The sequence below is a fragment of the Podarcis cretensis genome (assembly GCF_951804945.1).
Source record: "Podarcis cretensis genome assembly, chromosome: 3".
NCBI lineage: Eukaryota > Metazoa > Chordata > Lepidosauria > Squamata > Lacertidae > Podarcis > Podarcis cretensis.
In genome coordinates, this window is record NC_137172.1 from 32,051,936 (window position 1) to 32,072,493 (window position 20,558).

The window sequence follows — 20,558 nt, forward strand, 5'->3', positions numbered from 1 at the left end:
GGCTTATTGGCTAAGCTGATAAGCGGCTTAGAGGCTTAGAAAAAGGGGGGGAGGGGAAAAAACCCGCAGGAACTCGCAAGACATTTTCGTCTTGCAAAGCAAGCCCATAGGAAATTTGTTTTGCGAAGCACCTCCAAAACGGAAAACCCTTTCGTCTAGTGGGTTTTCCGTCTTGCGAGGCATTCGTCTTGCGGGGCACCACTGTAGTACTTCCACTTTCTTGTGATTTTTGTCTCCTCTGAATGTTATCATTAAAAAAGGGTGTTCCATTACGATATTAAAACACAACATAACGTTTTAAAATAGAAACTATTTGAAGGATCCAGAGAAAAAGTGAGAAGCATTCTGCTAGTGGAAAGTGTGCTTCCAGTTAATGTGCATGGAAGGGGGAAGGATGATAACTTTCCCCACCCCAACTCTATATTCCCCACAAATCTGCTCTGCTTCCTTTGGAATAGGGTGGGAAGTGGTTTGCAGCAGCTGCAAGGGAGTATAGGGGGAGATCTCTCCCCCCACCCACTGCACCCACTTCTGTTCCTAGAACTCTCCACAGGATTGAAGGCCCTTCTGTGAACAGAGGTGTCCTTTGGATCCAGTCCAATGGCTTCTATAAGGAAGAACCTTCCTTCTTTGGTTATCTTGCTTATATTAATGTCTTTTGTACTACTGAAAGTAACTTCATATTGATGTATGCACGGCTGGAAGCACCAGATTGGTTCTGCCAGTGAGCCTGCACCACTGTATCCTCACTGCCATCATGCTGTATCCCCATTCCATCCCAGTAAGTGTGTTTATATGTGTTGGAAGCTGCCCAGAGTGGCTGGGGCAACCCAGCCAGATGGGTTGGGATGATGATGGTGATAATGATAATATATTATTATTATTATTATTCTTGCCTAATTTTTCCTTAACCTTGCATTAGGAAAAGCAGCGCCATGACCTAAATTATGATGGTAATTTACACTTTTTGATTTGGTGGGTGGAGCACACCTTTCCTGCTCTCCCTTAATGATAGGTTGATACTCCTACAGTCAGAAATTAAATTACTTTCTAGAATACTGTCCTGGTGTGATCGTACGATTAGGCAGTAGGAGGTACCGGTAATTATTTCTTGTGCGCTAATTTTCTCCCTTAAAGCAAAAACTCTAGTGCAGTGTAATGTCTTGTCAAGCTCTGTTTTTTGCTAGTTTATTATCTGGAATTCCAGCTTTGCAATAGAGGCCTTTAGCTCTCATCCTCTCTAGGTTTGGATTTGTGGTTGATAATAGACTCTAATTACTGAATGATGTAAAATTAATATACCCAGTGTTTTTTCTGGGGGTGTTCAAGAGTATGCAGTACTGGTGCACCTCCCTCCCCCATTAAAAGTGTAGCACTTACTGTAACAACTTCATGGCTGAGTACCAGCACTTTTTTTCTATAAAAAAAGCACTGAATATACAATACAATAGCCTTCCCAATATATAGTAGCAACAGAACATAATACAAACAGAATAACTGATAATATAGAACTCTTCTAACAATACACCAATAATTAAAATAGAAAAGTGTACAGTAGTGTAAATTAATAAGAAACTTTTTTCTTAACCCCCACGATTCTTACCAAACTAGAGCTGTTAAAATTCTTTAAAGTCTTAGGATAGCCTCACTCACTCTGTACCTGTTCAAAGTCCCTTTTTAATTACAGTGGTGCCCCGCAAGACGGAAAACCCGCTAGACGAAAGGGTTTTCTGTTTTGGAGGCGCTTCGCAAAACGAATTTCCCTATGGGCTTGCTTCGCAAGACGAAAATGTCTTGCGAGTTCCTGCGGGTTTTTTTTTCTCCCCCCCCCTTTTTCTAAGCCGCTAAGCCGCTTATCAGCTGATCCGCTAAGCCGATAAGCCGCTAAAAGCCGCTAATAGCGCTAATCCGCTAAGCCGTCAATGGGCTTGCTTCGCAAGACGAAAAAACCGCTAGACAAAGAGAATCGTGGAACGGATTCTTTTCGTCTTGCGAGGCACCATTGTACCAAATCACAAATATTTTTTCACATAAAATGCAAAGAGATTTTTAGCTATCAAAACAGATATTGAATATAAATCAACTTTGCTTTGCTTCCTCTATATCCTTCCTTCCTTCTGTTCTATATACGATTTGCTTCCTAGACTCTTCTATTTTGTATACAACTTTGGCCAGTAAAACCAAACTTGAATCCTAAAACAAAGCAGTGTTTACTTTTTGCCCATATAATTCACTCTTTATACTTAGAGTCAACTTTTAGAGGGCAGCAGCCGTATCTCACTTTCCAGCACTAAATTTTACTTTGCTTATAGGGAGGTCTGGAAGCATGAGGTTAGTTCTTAAGAATGTTATTCAGGTACTTTACTGGAAACAATTACTGCAAGGCTTGGGTAACATTCAATGACATAACAACCATATTGCTGGGGGCTGATTATGTGGGTCCTGATTACTGAAGTGACTGTTTCCCATGAATGCTGATTTCATAAGAGAGACCCATGCAACCAACATCTGTTAACACGGCTTTTTTGTTTACCACGAGGAGCTCCTGAAATAGTTGGGCTAAAATGTAAAAGGCCTCCAACATACCTGGAGTAATATTTAAGGGCAGAATACAGTGGTACCTCAGGTTACATATGCTTCAGGTTACATACGCTTCAGGTTACGGACTCCGCTAACCCAGAAATAGTACCTCGGGTTAAGAACTTTGCTTCAGGATGAGAACAGAAATTGTGCTCCAGCAGCGGGAGGCCCCATTAGCTAAAGTTGTGCTTCAGGATAAGAACAGTTTCAGGTTAAGAACGGACCTCCGGAACGAATTAAGTATTTAACTCGAGGTACCACTGTATACAGTTGGTAACGTAACATTGAAACAATATTTAAGGGGTGTGCTCACTTGAAGGGCAACCTGTTCTGCTTGCTGCAACCCAGAGTAGGAGTGTCTCTGAACAGCACTTTCCTCTTTACCTGTTAAGCAGGAATGTAAAAATCTGTGAATATGCATGTGCATATGCACATGCATTACATTTTGTTTCTATGCTGGGGAATAGTTATAGATTTGCTTGTTCGCATTCACATTGCAAACCTTGATGCTCTGTTTTGAAGGCATAAGACGTGAGTGCATGTCACAATCTGAAATGAGACGGGGGGAAATGTAAATTTTCTCTTCCTGCAGTTCCAGGTCCTTCTGCAGCCTTAACAACAATGCAGCTCTTCTCCAAACAAAACCCATCGAGGCAGGAGGTCACCAAACTCCAGCAGCAAGTGAAAACCAACGGTGCAGGCGTGACTGTGCTAAGGCGCGAAATATCGGAGCTTCGCACCAAAGTGCAAGAGCAACAGAAGCAGCTGCAAGACCAAGATCAGAAACTGCTTGAGCAAACCCAGATCATAGGTGAGCAGAATGCCCGACTGGCTGAGCTCGAACGTAAACTGCGAGAGGTTATGGAAAGCGCAGTGGGAAATTCCTCAGGGTCAGCACCAAGCGAGGAGACTCCTAGGAAAAGGAAGAAGGCTGTCGAATCAATAGGTGCGCTTAGGAAGTCTAAACGCCTTCGAAATAATAAATAACTTTGGAATAAATGACACCTCCAGGAGGATGTACTGCTTTAGTAGCCCAAGCAGGTTGTCAGAGCATGGTGTCATTTAGGCTGCTGGTTCTTCAGAACACCATAGACTTGAACAACTTTCTCTCATTGCTGAGATGTTTCTTCCCACACCTGCCCTGCTTCTGTTTGAGTGGGCCTACGGCACAGAATCATTATAACTTGCCATAGATTTGTACTAACCAGACCTGCTCTATCACGTTCTGAAAAGTTAATTTTCCTTTTCTGTGCAGATGACTATTAAAGTGAAACTTATCTTTATGGATCTGTTCCTGTAAATGAGTATACTAAATAAACCCAGGCTTAATTGGCTAGAAGATTAAAAGTGGATAAACAGCAGATGTTCTCTTCACTTGAAAGAACCACTTTTTGAAAATCTCGTGGGGGGGGGGGTTTTGGCGGGGGGAGGTTGACTTTTTTGTTGCAAGTGACCAGGTTTAGAATGTCTGAAAAGTAGCTTATAAATGTGGGAGTCAACATAACAAGTAAATATGACTTCTGAAGCTTACAGTATTGGCTATATATATTTTTGTAAAACTTAACAGGCAAGGGACTTCAGTTTAGATTTCACAAATGCATACCCTCCTCCTAAGCATTTGGAGCCATATTTTTATCTTTGCATGGAGAGACGCATGCATTGCTTAGTCAGCTTGGTAAAGCATTTGCCTGGAGTTGCAATTAAATCGTTGGCCTCTGTCACCTTTTGTACAGCAATTTCTTGGTTCTTTAGCCATGACTTTGCATTTGCTTTCAGCACAGCTGTTTCTTTTCTTGCGAGGTCATTTTATCTTACTTTTGTCAAGAGTATATAAGCCAGACTATTTTGCTGCTTCTGCTTGCCTATAGATAGCAGGTACTCTTTTATCTAAAGGTTGATTCCTTTAGCCTGTGAGTTTCTGATTATACACTACTGATGCTGATTCAGCGGTTCAAAGACTATTAAACATTGGATAAAAACAATTTGTTCTTCGTATTACACAGGCTTCCTAAGGCATGGTTCAAATTCTAAAAAGTTTATGTTGAGAGAAAGACCTTACTGTTACATTGAAATAACTGTCTAATACTGTGTTCCTTATCATAAAAAGTAAATTGATTTCAGACAAAAAAAGCTTTAATTTCTTTTGCACTCCTTCCATTTTGAATTTGTAACTGGAAATGCATGTCTTGCACTGTACAGTCTGGATTTGTCACTTTAACAGCCTCAAAGTTGTAATGTACAGTGAATTTCTCCCCGGTTGTATTTTTTTTAAGCACCCAACAAGTCTTGCTGTCCATGGTTTTTAATTTGCTGTTACCAAACGATGTCACTGTTGCTCGACTGTTACATTTTTCTCTTAATCTGTTGTTGCTGAATGGACATATTTTCACAAGACTGAATTTGAAACGAGAATAGAAAATTGAATTTGAGTGGTAGTTCAAAAGGCCACTTGTAACTTAGACATTACGTTGAAGTACCTTGGTTTAAAATGGAAGCTGCTTATTCATTTTCATTTGTCAAGTTAAAGATAAAACACAAAGCTTTCCTAAAGACTGTTCTGGGCTTTTTCTTAAATGTTAATCAAAGTCCATTAATTCATAATTTGGAGTAGATTCCCCCCCCCCCATAAAACAATATATTACAAATTGATGTCCAGAGTTTGGAGTTTTGATTTTTTAATTATATTGTTTTTGCTATCTTAAGGCCTTTTTAATGTTTGTGTCCCCGTCCCCCCTTTTAAATGGGAGCAGACTCTTGTGTCTTAGCAGTGGGCATATATTCAACTGTCTCAAGGATAATATATGAATTTTAAAACATTCACTTGAAAGTTTCTTATTTTTGAGGAGCTCTGTTGTACAACATCAGCATGATTGATCATTAGAAATAACTACTGCGGATGCATTCCAGAGTGGGAACACAAATGGTAGTCTTCTCACCAATTACTGTGCGGTGCATTTAATTTCTTTCACTATCCAATCCAATATCCTTGGTTTGCAATGCCTGAGAAGCAGGATAAATAGGATTCTCTGCACCTGTCTGTGTAGAACCACATAAGTATATAGCACAGTATACTGACATTAACACTGCAGTCTGCCTATCTACATGCTAGGCCCTCAACCAGGTATTTTCAGAATAACACCCTATTCGTGAGCTACCAGGGAGGTGTGTGCCACTTTCTTGTGGTTGAATCCTACACAAACATCTTCCAAGAATCACAATTGTGAAAGTGGTTCATTCTTATGATTATGGCATGGGAAGGAACTTCTGTCATTTGCTTGGCCCAAATTGGTCCTCTTTACAGATACTACTGAAAGATCATCATGTCAGAAACGCCCCATATTCCTCCAGAAACATATTACTCTTGGGTAACCACAGCAGTATTCTGCAGAGCAACTGTATTTCCTGGTCAGGTTTGTCCCTGTTAAATTCTGCTGTCCTCAGTAGTCTGGAAAACTGCTTTGCTAACTGAAGTTAATACCTGCCCCAGGTTTAGAAAGCATCTGTACAAACTCTACTCACAAATTTTACAGCTGTTTTGCAATAACGCCCATCTCTTCAGTGAATGATTGAAAGTATTGTTGAAATGGAAGCTGGAAAAAGCATTCAAATTTCTAGAGTACAATTCTCTCTGCATAAGTTGAGGAGTCATGTAGGTAGTTTAATTTTCCATGTATAAGACTATGTTTTTTGCTATATATTTTTTGGTAAGAAATTTAGGGTCATCTTATACATGGATAGTGAATGCACAGGGGTTTGGGCTCAGGTTTGGACTCAGGCTCTGGCCCACTTTCTTAATTAGATAAACTTTATTCGCATTAGCCAACGGCCATAGCAACATAAAACAAGCAATATATACAATTAAAAAGACAGTAGGTAAAAAGGACAATCAGATGACCAAGATTATCGTTCAGATAGTGGCCGTTAATCTCACTGCACCCTCGATAAACCTAGCAACCTTTGCTGTTGTCTGATCATTTTCATCTGATAAAAGAAAGAACAATGTGGCCGCAGATGGGTGGCCTGGGATGGTAAGTAAGAGTGGGGTGATGATCTCATTCCTCAGATCTTTATAAAGCAGAAAGGACAGGAGAACATGAGCCACTGTTTCCAGATTGCCATCTCCACATGGGCAGAGTCGTTTCTCAGTTGGAATCTTTTGGTATCTGCCCTCCAGTACGGCAGAGGGCATCACATGTAATCTGGCCAGTGTGAAGGCACGTCTGTATTTTGGGATAGTTAATCTATTATGGTGCCAGGGAATCAAACTGAGGGGGGGGGAGGCATACCAAGGACTTTCTTAATTAAGGGTTCAAAAAAATAGGGGTCATCTTATACATGTGGCCGCCTTATAGGCAGAAAAATACAGTACGGTTGTACCTTGGAAGCTGAACAGACTGCGTTCCAGAGGTCCGTTTGACTTCCATAGCATTTTACTTCAAAGATGCTGTTTCCAATTGGCTGCAGGAGCTTCCTGCAGCCAATCAGAAGCTGCGGAAGCCCTGCCTGACGTTCAGCTTCCAAAATAACATTCACAAACCGGAACACTCACTTCTGGGTTTGTGGCGTTCGGGAGCCAGAACTTTCGACTGCTAAGGTGTTCGTCAACCAAGGTATGAATGTACTTGCTTGCATTTGCATTTTAACTCATTAGTGCAAGGATTTATGCTTGTGCAACAGAATTCCCCACTTGCACCATGCACCCTCCCCAAATCTGTCCTAGAAAGTATAGGGGGCACGTGGGTGGGGTGGGGGAGAACATTCCAATGAGAAAGCAGAAATCCTTGCACTAACAGATTATTCCCTTACTGCTACTTTGAATACAACCCATTCCTGCTAGCTTTTTCAGGAAGCATACTATCTTGTGTTTTAGCCAGGTGGCAAAAGAGACACAGCAGTGAGACCAGATAGACTTCCCTGGAGATAATATGCCAGAGGTCTGGTGCTACGATGGAGGAGGCTGTGCCCCTCATGGCTCCCTGCTAGGTTTGTCATTTGAAGGAGTGATGCGCCCAGCTGGACCTGATGTTCACAGGGAGGCGGAAAATACGGGAGAACCTGATTCTTGATAATACCTTTCAAAGCCCATAGCAGTTTAGAATCTAGGTAAGAATCAGCCTTTCAATGAGATTGCGACAAGGTAATGAAAATTAGACCACCAGAATTATATACTTAGTTCAGCAAGCCTGCTGCAATAGTCTGGGGGAGGTGTCTTAAACTGACCACCATTTCTTGACATACTTCTATGGCAAATGCTGGCCGCACTAGAGAGAGCAGTGCAGTTCAGTGCATATGCAGTGGCCTCTTTAGCATCATAAATATATGGAGTGCCTATATGGATATGTAATAACATTGTAAACACTTCAGATCACAGACTTTGGTTATTACAATCTAAATTACCGGCAGCAGGTAATCAAAATGTGTTTTCCGTATCATGTTACTCTCCCTTCTTTTCCTGAGGAACATGGCCTCCTTCAGTTTCAAACCCAGACAAATGAAATCCCTATTCTTTTAAAAAGATTTTCTACCAAGAGCAGGTCCTTAGTGATGCTAAAGTAGATGTGGACAACCCTTGGTCACATTTCATGTTGGTGTAGGGAGCCCAAAAGAAGAGGAGGGTAGGAGGGGGAGGAAACCTGACAATGGAAGGAGATGGAAGAAAAGGACTTGGTTAAGAGTGGCCTGTCCCTCTCCTGGCAATCTGAAGAACAGGGTGGAAGAGGTAAGTGTGTGTGTGTGTGTGTGTGTGTGTGTGTGTGTGTGTGTGCGCGCGCGCGCGCATGCGTGTGTGCAGAGAGAAAGAAATACTAATAAAAATAATTTATTATTTATACCTCGCCTATCTGGCTGGGCTTCCCCAGCCACTCTGGGCAGCTTCCAAAAAAATATTAAAATACTGTAATACATCAAACATTAAAAGCTTCCCCAAACATGTCCTGGTCACTGCTGGTATTCAGCCCCTGGCAGATTACAGAAAAAGTGTACCCCACCCCAGCCAGTGTGGTGTAGTGGTTAAGAGCGGTAGTCTCGTAATCTGGTGAACCAGGTTCGCTTCCCCACTTCTCCACATACAGCTGCTGGGTGACCTTGGGCCAGTCACACTTCTCTCTGAAGTCTCTCAGCCCCACTCACCTCACAGAGTGTTTGTTGTGGGGGAGGAAGGGAAAGGAGAATGTTAGCCGCTTTGAGACTCCTTCGGGTAGTGATAAAGCGGGATATCAAATCCAAACTCTTCTTATGCTAGAGATCAAGACTGAATATGCAGTGCATATGTTCAGTATGGATGGCTATTCAGAAACGTGTCATAAGTTACAGCCAGAGGTCATCAAAGTGGTATACAAGATAAAAACAGGAGAAAACGCTAAATCCAATTTCTAAAAGGAATAACATAATTTCTAGAAAGCAATAAAACCGTATCTACAGATACATGGTATTACATGTGCATGTGAAGTTCACATTTTGCATATTTTCATAAAACTGATGCATGCCAAAAATATTCATAAAGTTAAAACCTAGAATTGGCTGTCTGTTATCTGCATGTAGTAATTCTGTATGGCGCGCCTTGTGCGTGTCCTTGTTTGCAGGAAATGCTGCCTTGGAAAGATAGGTTGCTTGTAAAAGACAACATCAGTCTGGCTGAGAGAGACTGCATACAAACCATATATTTAAAAAATATTCCCCACCCCCCAAGAATCCTGGGAGCTGTAGTTTGTTAATTGTGCTGGGAATTATAGCTTTGTGAGTTCCCAGGATTCTTGGAGCTTTAAATGTATGGTGTATACACAGCCTGAAGAAAACTTAACACGTTCATATGAAAGACCAATAGAAAGAGAAGGGAGGCAGAAAAAATGATAACATGGCATAAAACAATGCACTGGCTGGTGAACAAATATGAAGGGATGTGTTTTATACATTTTTTTGCTTTTTAAATACACCCCCCACACCATTTACATCATAGATATACAGAATCTTGTAAACTAGATGCCAAGGGGGGAAACCAAATTTATTTCAACTTTGTACTGTCTGTTGTGGTCATACTGCCAAATCCAATTCCAAACATCTGTTTGAATTTGACAACCCAGCTCTCTTTTCCCAAATATTTTGATAGGTGTAGACCAGGGGTAGGCAACCTGCGGCTCCGGAGCCACATGTGGCTCTTTTACACCTTTGCCGTGGCTCCGGGGCGGATACTAGCGAGGGGAGGAGGCGCATTGTGCGCCCCGACACTCCCCACTGTGGCGGGCGCTGTACTGGCTGTGACGTCGCATGGGGGCGGTGCGTGCGTTAGTCACGCACCGTCCCGACGTCACCTTCCCGCCTGCTGTCAGATTGCGGCTCCGGAGATATATTTGTTTTAAATGTCGCAATGGTTTTGCGGCTCCCAGTTTTTTTTTCTTCGGAAATGAGTCCAAGTGGCTCTTTTTGTCTTAAGGGTTGCAGACCCCTGGTGTAGACCAATATATGAGCTTCCTCAATAAAATTCTGATTTTCAGTAATTTCAGTAAAAAAAAGATACTGTAAACTTATTTTTAGCTTTCATATGGTAGGCAGGCATCATCTAAGGATAAATATTTCTGCTTCTCTTTCATACAGTGGGAATGCTTCTGCTAAGGTGGTATCTGCTGTGACAGATGCACCAATAATGGAAAAACAAAGCATGCTTTCATCTTGAGAACTATTGTTCTACTTGCATTGAAATGTGTGCAGATTTAAGTGATGAAGGCTGGAATGTTAAACATGCTTCACTAAACTTTGAGAGCTTGATCTCTGAGTAAACATGCTTAAGATTGCTTTGGAAAAGTTCCAGTTAATTGACTAAGATGTTAATTGACTAAGATGAGTGGCGCCTTGTACACCTTCTTTTGGCAACTCCTAAAGCCAAGCTGGTGCCATATGTATTGCTCTGCTTTCCTTTGGTCCACATTAATGAGGCTGAATGGGTGGTCTGGTCATCTGGGCAGCCCAGGACCTTCATACACACTTCCTAGGCTTGCGCCCCTGGGAGGTGACTTTGGTGCTGCTAATGCAGTGGTTTGACTTCACCCCTGGAGGCACATGCAAATTTACTCAGAAGCAAGTTCCACTGAGCTCAATGGGAACTTCTCACTAATTAGCGTGCATAGAATTGCTGCCTTAGCCTTCAAGGTGCTACAAGACTGTTTGTTCTTTTTATCTGTCTGTAGCCTCTGGAATTTTTAGATAAAGGACTTTTCATCTAGATGACCATATACGCCATATATGCCCATCTACTTAGTGTAAACATTCAGGCCTCTTTAGGCAAGTTCGTTTTTCCTACAATTTAGGACATACAGAAACCTCTTGAGATCAGCAGTGTTGGTTACCTGACAGGGTGGTAACTCTTAAAAATGCAGAGTTTAACTCAAAAAACAGCTACAGCAAGGCTTTAAAACTTTTGTGGACTAGAGCTCAATACATCAGATGCTATTTCATGGCATATGCCATAAGATAATGATGCTTTTGCTGCAACTGACAGACATATCTAGTCCATTGGAAGTCATGTCATTTAACTAGCACAGATAAGTGCTTTTTGAATTGGCTGTGAATAGGCAGGGATACTAATCAATATGCTAACTGTTTTGCTTTAATTTGGTGTGTTAATAGGAACAGATATACTTGGGGCAAATACAAGGAGATAGGTTTTAAGTTACAGTCAGGTTTGATTTTGGGCAGAATTTTTACCTAGCTCAATTTTTTTACCTAGTAGATGTTGTTCCATAGGTTGCCTCACTTCCTTGTGTGGCAAGTTATTTGCCAGCAAGCCAGTACATTTCCTTTAGCCATTCCTAGATGATTAAATCCTTTAGCCATTCCTAGATGATTAAATCTCATTTCTATTATAATGGAGTGTATGGTGTGTTAGGGGAGGGGTAGTATCTCTGGTGGGGGACATGCCATGCTCCTTCTGGGGTAGTTTGTTCACCTTTGGTCCCCACCCTGCACTCAGCTCTCACCTGGGTTAGGTGTGTTAGGGACTTCCCCTGCATGTGAAGACAGGCTCCAGAGGATTGAGCAGACAAGACCAATAGCGGGTCCAACAGTCAAGAAGGTGGTTTCTGCACCCGTTGTAGAGGGGAGTGAAGGGCAGACGGGCTTCGTCAACCTGGGAAGGTAGTCCATCTAGGAAAAGCAAAACTGATCCTAAACATTTGCTGCCTTATGGGATATTTTAGGAAGAAGAAAAGGTTAAGGAGTAAATCCTTCACAGATCCGGAATGGAGTCCCTAAAATGGTTGAGTGGCGCCTTGTACACCTTCTTTTGGCAACTCCTAAAGCCAAGCTGGTGCCATATGTATTGCTCTGCTTTCCTTTGGTCCACATTAGTGAGGCTGAATGGGTGGTCTGGTCATCTGGGCAGCCCAGGACCTTCATACACACTTCCTAGGCTTGCGCCCCTGGGAGGTGACTTTGGTGCTGCTAATGCAGTGGTTTGACTTCACCCCTGGAGGCACACTCCATTGTCCCCTGAGACAGACGGATGCCAACAAAAAATATAATGATCTAACATGTATGCCAGCAACATAATTCCACAGTATGTATTATTTCTCATTTCCTCCCTCTGCTTATAAAGAAAGCAGCAAAGAAAGTGATTGTTCCTATTTGACCATTAGGTCTTTCTCAGATTACCGTTTCTGGTGCAAGAAATGTCTAGGGATTACTGTTTTGTGTTTTTCTGTTTCCTCACATCCCCTTCAGGGGATCGAAAGGTTCAGCCTTACTCATGAGGCAAATCTTGAAGGGATGGATCCAAAGCTCTCTCCCACCCCCCACCACCATGTGATGTGTTTGAAACAAGATAATCCAATGATATAATCAGACTTGTTCCAACTATTTGAATAGTAGTTAAAAATTGGCAGCAGGCAATAAACACTGCAAAGTTAAGAGATTTAAGTTTAGACCTGACCTGTTTTATTTAGAACACATACCATTCTCAAGCATGGTTGACCCTTCTATAGGAAAGTCTGAGGCCATTGTTTCTCCATATATCATGTTGTTGTTGTTGTTGTTGTTGTTGTTGTTGTTGTTGTTGTTGTTGTTGTTAATACTCCACTTTTTCCCATGACAGGCAGATTACAGATAAAAATAAGAACAGCTAAAAACATAGAATACAGTTGGGGAGGGTGGAGTAAGCAGGTGGCAGAAAGAATGGAAATATTGGAGTGGGGTGGTGGAAACTCCAAAAAACTGAGATTGCAGAATGCGCAAAAAAGTATGCAATTCCTACAAAAGTGACACAAAACACTCAATTCCTGAGTATGCTAAAGCTATCCAATGAAGCCGGCACAATATTTTGCACCACTCCTGTTCCCAGGAACATTGTGAAGGAGTGGTACATGTGGCTGAGCCCTGGGTTTTCTACTCCCTCTTTCCCCTTTGAAAACGAATGAAGAAAAATATTAATTTGTTCATAGGCCACTATATTAGTTTCCCAGAGGCATGTAAATTAGAACATCCAAACTTCAAGCAAATATGTGCTTGAGTATTTTTAAGTACCTAGGCATGCTCCGGCCTCTTCCATAGAATTGATTCCAGGGCAGTTTATAAGGTTGTTTTTTTAAAGAATATTGTGTGACAGTAAGGAAAAGAAGACAAGATTTAGGAACAGATCTTAGCAAAATCTTAGCGCCTCATTGCAACAGAAGAGTGAATGGAATAGAGATGTACAGCAGGGGAGTCGGATGGAATGTTGGGTGGAGTTAAAATGAGATATAGGCAGAGAAATTAGAAACTTGAATGGAGGGTTGATGTGGGAACCAGCGAAAGGCTGAAGGGAAAAACAACAAGTGTGACACATAGTTAAAGTCCATTAAGAAGGATTAGGATAATCAGTCTGGTTAGGTCAGGAAGCTAAGAACCCTGTAGGGAAGAAGTTTGTGGGTAGCACTGTGATCTAAACCACTGAGCTTCTTGGGCTTGCCGATCAGAAGGTCGGTAGTTTGAATTCCCACGACAGGGTGAGCTCCCATTGCTCTGTCCCAGCTCCTGCCAACCTAGCAGTTTGAAAGCACGCCAGTGCAAGTAGATAAACAGGTACCACTGCGGCAGGAAGGTAAATGGCCTTTCTGTGTGTTCTGGTTTCCGTCATGGTGTTCCATTGCGCCAGAAGTGGTTTAGTCATGCTGGCCACAGGACCCGAAAAGCTGTCTGTGGACAAACACCGACTCCTTCGGCCTGAAAGTGAGATGAGCATCGCAACCCATAGTTGCCTTTGACTGGAATTAACCATCCAGGGGTCCTTTACCTTTACCCTACTTAATCTGGATTTAACATTTCTTAAGAAAATACCTGTTTGTGAGTAGGGCTACAGAGAGAGACCCACTGCTCTCTATATGTCAATAGGTGGCGGCAGCAAGTATTTTGAGGGAAGTTTGGGCTCAGTTGAGTAGCTGAGGGCCTTACAGATGAGTATCCAGGGTCAGCCTCTAGCAGAAAACCTACTGAACCTCAAACATCACTGGGCTTTTAAACTTTTTTTTGGGGGGGGGGGGAAGGTTCTCAACTCAGTGGTAGAGCATATGCTCTGTATGCAGAAGCCCTCAAGTTCAATTCGCACCATCTCTAGGTAGGGCTGAGAGAAACTCATGTCTGAAAGGCTGAAGACAATACTGAGTTAGGTGGATGAGTGGTCTGATTCTGTATAAGGCACCTTCCTATGTTCCTACAATTGATCCTAAGAGCAGTGTCTGGGACATGCCACTTGTGGAACGTAATTAATGCAGTATGGAAAGAAGAAAATCATTTCAAAATTGAATGTACCTACATACACACTTTTAAAACCATTGCAAAACCAAACTATATTTAAAATGGTACATATCTATTCACCTATGCATTAATCACTAAGATAAATTCCAGTACTAAACTTCATTTCCAACCCTTCCTTATCCCTAATTCAATGACCAGGTGGATGGAACAGTGCACCACTGAAACATACACTGCTGGGGAAAACTGACCTCTAAGAGAACTAGAGTTCTGGACGGTGGTATATAAGCTGTTAAATATTTTCACAAAGGAATTCTCCAGAGCTGTCACATAGCAAATAATCAACACAATTATTAAAGATACTATTCCATAGGTGTACATTTAACAGGGTGAAGCATGCATTCACTGCAAAATATTCCTAAATATTTGGAGTAAAGTGTACTGTATTCTATTCATCACAGTGATACTTGGTCCCTAAAAATACTGCTATATAATATCCAGAGTAATCAGTTCTGCTAGAATAAAAAATACATTAGTACAGTGCCTATTTTAACGAGTGATTTCCTGAAAACTCAAATAACAGGAAATCGGAAAGAATGGTTTTGTAGCGCTGACTTTTTCTTTTGCAGATTGTTAAATAGAGAAGGTGCAGAATATAGATAGTCTGCAGCAGAGAAGAAATACATATTTTAGTTGTCTACCTCCTAGATTCATTGGAAAAAATAATTTATGAATTTTCCTATCTGCTCTGTTAGAATTAATTTTCTTCAAAGAAAGTATAGTTCTGAAACTGTAGCTTCTCTGAATTAACAAATATGTTAACAGTAATCTTATTTTCACTTATTAAGAGAATAACAAATGCAGAGAAAGAATACAGGAAAAGGAATTTTAAGAATAAACCCCAACAAAAATAGGGTTGGAAGGGTTTTTTTTTGCAAATCTTTTGTTTCTGGGTAATATTTTTTTCAAGGTTGCACATTTTTATGTATTTGCCTAAGCTGTGTTTGCTTTCCAATGGACTGTGTATCTGAAATACATGGCTATCCCTCATCATTTGCAATGTAACTTGCATGTTCTAGGTTACATATTCTGTTATTATTTTTTATTGTTTACAAGTGTTAGTCTTACATGGCTGCTGTGAGCTTAGCCATAGTTTGCCTAGTGTTGCATCTGAACCCAGGGCACATGGTTTATTTTGTTCCAGACAAGCCATGAGCTGTAGCCAAGGTTTGTTCATGACTTGTTGTTCATGCTTTACCTGGGGAAGTTAAACCATGATCTTGTGTTTGGACATAACACTAAGCCAAACCATGGCTTTGTTTACAGCAGTGTAGCAGCAGGAGGACAGAAAGAGAAGCAAAGTAGCTGTGAGCTTCCTTCTGGAAGTCCATGTTTGTTCATTTGTGCTAAGCCATAGTTTGGCTTCATGTCATAAGCAAATGAGGCTGGCATGTGCCATCTGCTGTCTTTGCACCAGGCAGGCAAGTTGCCATGTGGTCTGCACAAATTTCACATATCTATGTCTCCCATGATCAATTGACTCACACGGTACTAGGAGCCCTTCCTCCACTCCCTACAATATACAAGTGGATATCCGTGTGTGTCCCCCATGGAATAGGTCTCTTTTAATGGATCATTTCCTCCAGCCCTTCCCTGAGGCCCACATTTTTTGTGATAACCAAGGAGCAATCAACCTGTGAGTGAGATAGGGCTATCATGTCCCTGAAGGCTTTGTTCAGCAACCTCTCAAAGCTTCTGCAGCGGATAGTCATCATGCCTCTTTGCTTTCTACCTGCATAGCTGTCACTGTTATTTGCTCAGTTTGTTTACTTAGGACTGGTAAGATTTCTTCCAGGCCATACTTTGATTGGATGAAGTGAAATAAGAGGTGGGGGCAATATATCATGCAGCAGTTACTTATTAAGTGCCCCTTATTTTAAGCAAGGGCTCTTAATTTTTTTAATAGGATTCTGGCACAAACTAGAAAAAGATAGGTTTATTTGAGCCAAACTGAAGTAAGCAGGACTTTTTTACCCCCCTTTTTCCCCAAATTGTTTTTTAAAGGTTTTCTTGGGTGAAAAAGTACATACATTGTCTCCATTTTCAGATCATAAAGTTCTTTCTGCAGATAAGTTATATTCAATGTGAGATTTTACTACTGTATACAGTATAAAATTGGGGGAGACAAGAGGAAGGGGGAGAGAAGGGGGGACTTCTATAAATGGTTAAGCCCTTATATGTTTGGTGTGATTCCTATGTGTACAGCTTTACATTAGCAGAGATGGATTGTGTGGCATATTTATTTCAGGGGAAATGAACAGCACATCACTTGCAATGATTCCAGACCTGCTCAGCTTCTGATGTGCCCAAGCCAATGCCTCAAGTTTTGCTATCCGAGGCATGCAGCCGAAATAGGTTTTTGAGCCCCAAATATACAGGGCCTGTGTTTCATCCTGGATGTGCAAGTCTGTTCTATGCAGATACCACATTCTTCTAGGAAATCTCCATATACTTCATCAGGTGTGAAGAACACACAAGTGTTCAATTGTGTGCACTGGTAAGTAAGTGGACACATGTGCTTGTTACATGTGACATAGCACGTTCAATGTGCTTTTGGTTTTCTTTACGGATGTCATCTCTGTCTGTGTGAAGCGACTTCGAGAAAGGCACACAACCAGCCTTTTATAAACAGTACTGTTTCTCCCTCATTCTAGAAGATTACAGCACAATGAATGCTGTCTCAGAATTCCATCAAAACACAGGTACATGCCACGTTTAACATTTTGAACAGGTAGTCCAAGTTAATTGCTCTGTGCCTAGAAGGACTGGTTTGACTGTACAAAAAAACCAAACAGTGGCTTGGAGTAGCAATGTTTTTAGGCGCACTAAAGAAGCAGCATGCAATGCATGAGGCTATGCATGGCCCGTTGTAATGACACCAAGACTGCTGAAGTGAAACTTTCAGATTGTGTGGTAGAGCTGATTGGGGGCCTCAGTTGTTTTGGCCAGCCCTGCTTATGTAACCAGATGCAAGCATGTTCAAGGTTCCTGTACCTTGAAAAGTTCCTGTAGAAAAATTGTGTGCGTGTGAAGGAGGGCAAATGCATCCCTAGACAAGTAGCTCCTTCCATTCCTCTGCCCCCCCTCCATTGCTGGAACCCTGTATTACTTAAAATAATTACACTGCTTTTTCTTAATTATTGCCTATTTCTCTAAGCAATTTTCAGCGGGCTTACTTCTGTCTGTCAGGGATAGATAAAACTGGAGTACAGAAGAGAATTTAAAATTTCAACAGACTCAATAGAACTTCCAAGAAAATATGTGTAGGATGGGAGTGTTCATGTGAGATATGCCTTTATTTTTCTTTTAGACATTTACAAGTGAGACAAAGCTTTTGAAAATACAAATTAAAGATAAAGCAAAACAAAACAGATGTGAAAGATAAGTTAACATAACAGGCTGCACCACTGGTCAATATTTACATTGCGATGTGTCTTCCAGTTCTGAGCTACAACTGCTTCTGCAGTCGAGAGTAAACGACTCAACAATTCTTTATGATTACGATCTAAATTTCTATCCACAAACATATTGAACATCATGAATGCTGGAGATGGATGTATCCATTGACCAGTAATCACACAAATCTCTTGGCATACCAACTCCCAAAACACTTGTACAAGGGGACAATCCATCACATATGGAAGTATGTACCAACCATACCACAACCTCTCCAACATATAGGATAAGCATTAGGGTTTATCTAATGGGACGCGAGTGGTGCTGTGGTTTAAACCACTGTGCTGCTTGGACTTGCCGAATGGAAGGCCGGCGGTTCGAAGTCCTGCGGCGGGGTAAGCTCCTGTTGTTCGGTACCGCTCCAGCGGGAAGGTAAACAGTGTTTCCGTACGCTGCTCTGGCTTCACCAGAAGTGGCTTAGTCATGCTGGCCACATGACCCGGAAAAACTGTCTGTGGAAGTGGACAAGCACTGGCCCCCTTGGCCTGTTAAGCGAGAGGAGCGGTGCAACCGCAGAGTCATTCACGACTGGACTTAACTGTCAGGGGTCCATTTACCTCTACCTTCCTTGGTGTGGAGTACAAATTATGCAGTATTTTACCTACAGCTAGCTAGTAGTAGCAGATGTTGTTTTATACGGTGGCTTTAACCACAAAGCATTCCAGTCATTTATTTCTATTTGTCTAACTAGCTCTTTCCCCCACAGTATATGTAGCAAATCATTTTACTCCTTATCAGATTTAAAGAGCCACCTATAAATGTTAGAAACCAATCCTCTTACCACTCCTTTTCAAATGCTGTAAGTTGATGTACAGCAGCCTCTAAGAGCGCTGGGGATAAAATAAAATATTAAAGTTGAGCCTGCAGTATCCAAGTGCACGTTATAGGTCAGGGGTAGGCAACCTAAGGCCCATGGGCTAATCGCCTTCTAAATCCGGCCCGCGGATGGTCTGGAAATCAGCATGTTTTTACATGAGTAGAATGTGTCCTTTTATTTAAAATGCATCTCTGGATTATTTGTGGGGCATAGGAATTTGTTCCTTTTTTTTCTTTTCAAAATATAGTCCGACCCACCACATCGTCTGAGGGACAGTGGACTGGCCCAGGGCTGAAAAAGGTTGCTGACCCCTGTTATAGGTTCTAACTGGTTTCTCAAATCTTCCATAGTCATTATTCTGTTTGACAGAAAAGTCCTGTAAGCAATAAATGCCTTTTGAGTGTCAGGCTTTAACATCCTGTACAGGAAATCTTCCTAAGAACAAAGCATGGCATGCTAGGGGCAGTAGGGGAGACTGATCTGGCCTTAATACTTCTACTGGACTTCTAGCCATGAAATAGTCTTAGTAAAAGGGTTATGAATGGAGTGGAGTCTGTTTCCAAAAGGGATGAACCTTAATTGGCACATGTTCTAAAATCTCAGACCCATGGGTGTGGCCAGGATTTTTGTTAGGGGGGCAGAACCTCAGCTATGTATTTTTTTTTTTTTATCGATTTAGGCCCCTCCCTGTCCTACCTTGCCTACGCCCATGCTCGGACCCATTGTTTCTAGTATGGATTCACCCACTGTTTCTGGTATTGGATTCAATAAAAGGGGATAATGTACTTAATTTTATTGGCTGCAAAACACTGCTCTAAATGAGGTACCCCACATCCTCCCTCTCCAGGAAGCCTGTACGTCTTCTAAATTTGCAGAATTTTAGTGCCAAAAATACATGCATGGATTTGAGCCTGCCACATCTGTAACTACCCTTCTATTATCCATACAGCTAATACCTGAAATAAAAACAGAAGTTTTGGTAATACTCTCATTTTGATGGCCATCAATCAGCCTATCCATGATACCCAGGTTCTGCCTTTCACATCGGGCTACATAATCAAAAATTACTTACCGTGTGTGTGTGTGTGTGTGTGTGTGTGTGTATAATTAAATTTGTATACTGCTCTTCATCTGCAGATCCCAGGGGTATTTCACGAGATAAAAAAACAAGATAAAAAACAACAAGTTCGTTAAGTTTCTTGGCGATTTGAACCCCTAAATACTGAAAAATGATGCACACTTACTTGTAAGGGAGGCATGCCCAGAATTGAGATAGAGATTAACTGCACCCAGCAGCGGCTTCTGATCCTGCAGCTGCGAGACAAGAAGTCCTTCCCCGAGGGAGTTTTCCTTCGGGGCTGACTTTCGAAGCCATATAGGGCAAGAGAAGGTCCCAAGCTGAACCTGTGGCTTAGCAGCGCGAAACCTTTAGGGGGCGCCATTGAAGAGACCGAGAGAAATGTTGAGGAGCAGTTCTCAAAAGTGCGGAGTTGTTTTCTGGTGGTGAAAGAAGTTTGGCAACGGAGGCAGGAAAGAGGACAGAGCAGACGCGGCCGGCTGTCTTCTGAAACTCAGCCGGGCCTCCTCTTGTCTCTCGCTCCCAACCTTCTGGGAACTAACCGACTTTCGTGACTGAAACGACAGCCTTCCTCCCCCGCGTCACTTGCTCCCTCAGCCCTACTTCACTTCACCAAGTTAATAACGTACTATTATCGTGACGCAAGTATAAATTACAATAAATGTCAGCGGCAGTTCACAGCGTCGTGTTATAATCAAGGCTAGCGTGGTGCTTCCCTTGAAGGAAGCCGCCACGGCGTTTGAGCGGGGAGAGAGAAACGCGCGCAAAGAGGGAGAGCAAAGCCCTTATTCGAAAACCTCAATTCTACCTGCCCCCCCCGCCCGCACCCCGCCTCCTCCTCCAGACGCGGCT

At 42.0% G+C, this 20,558-nt stretch overlaps 1 protein-coding gene and 1 long non-coding RNA gene across 2 annotated transcripts in view; one reads left to right on the forward strand and one right to left on the reverse strand.

The window, feature by feature from the left end:
• FBXO28 (F-box protein 28) overlaps positions 1 to 5,396 on the forward strand; it is a 22,082-nt gene extending 16,686 nt beyond the window's left edge. Inside the window, exon 5 of the mRNA XM_079969327.1 lies at positions 3,173 to 5,396. Within this exon, the coding sequence (XP_079825453.1) occupies positions 3,173 to 3,567 (395 nt within the window). The 3' untranslated portion in view covers positions 3,568 to 5,396. The remainder of the gene's footprint in view (positions 1 to 3,172) is intronic.
• LOC307212246 overlaps positions 1 to 20,540 on the reverse strand; it is a 26,341-nt gene extending 5,801 nt beyond the window's left edge. Inside the window, exon 1 of the long non-coding RNA XR_013836882.1 lies at positions 19,873 to 20,540. This is a non-coding gene — a long non-coding RNA (uncharacterized lncRNA). The remainder of the gene's footprint in view (positions 1 to 19,872) is intronic.
• Between the last annotated feature and the right edge of the window lie 18 nt (positions 20,541 to 20,558).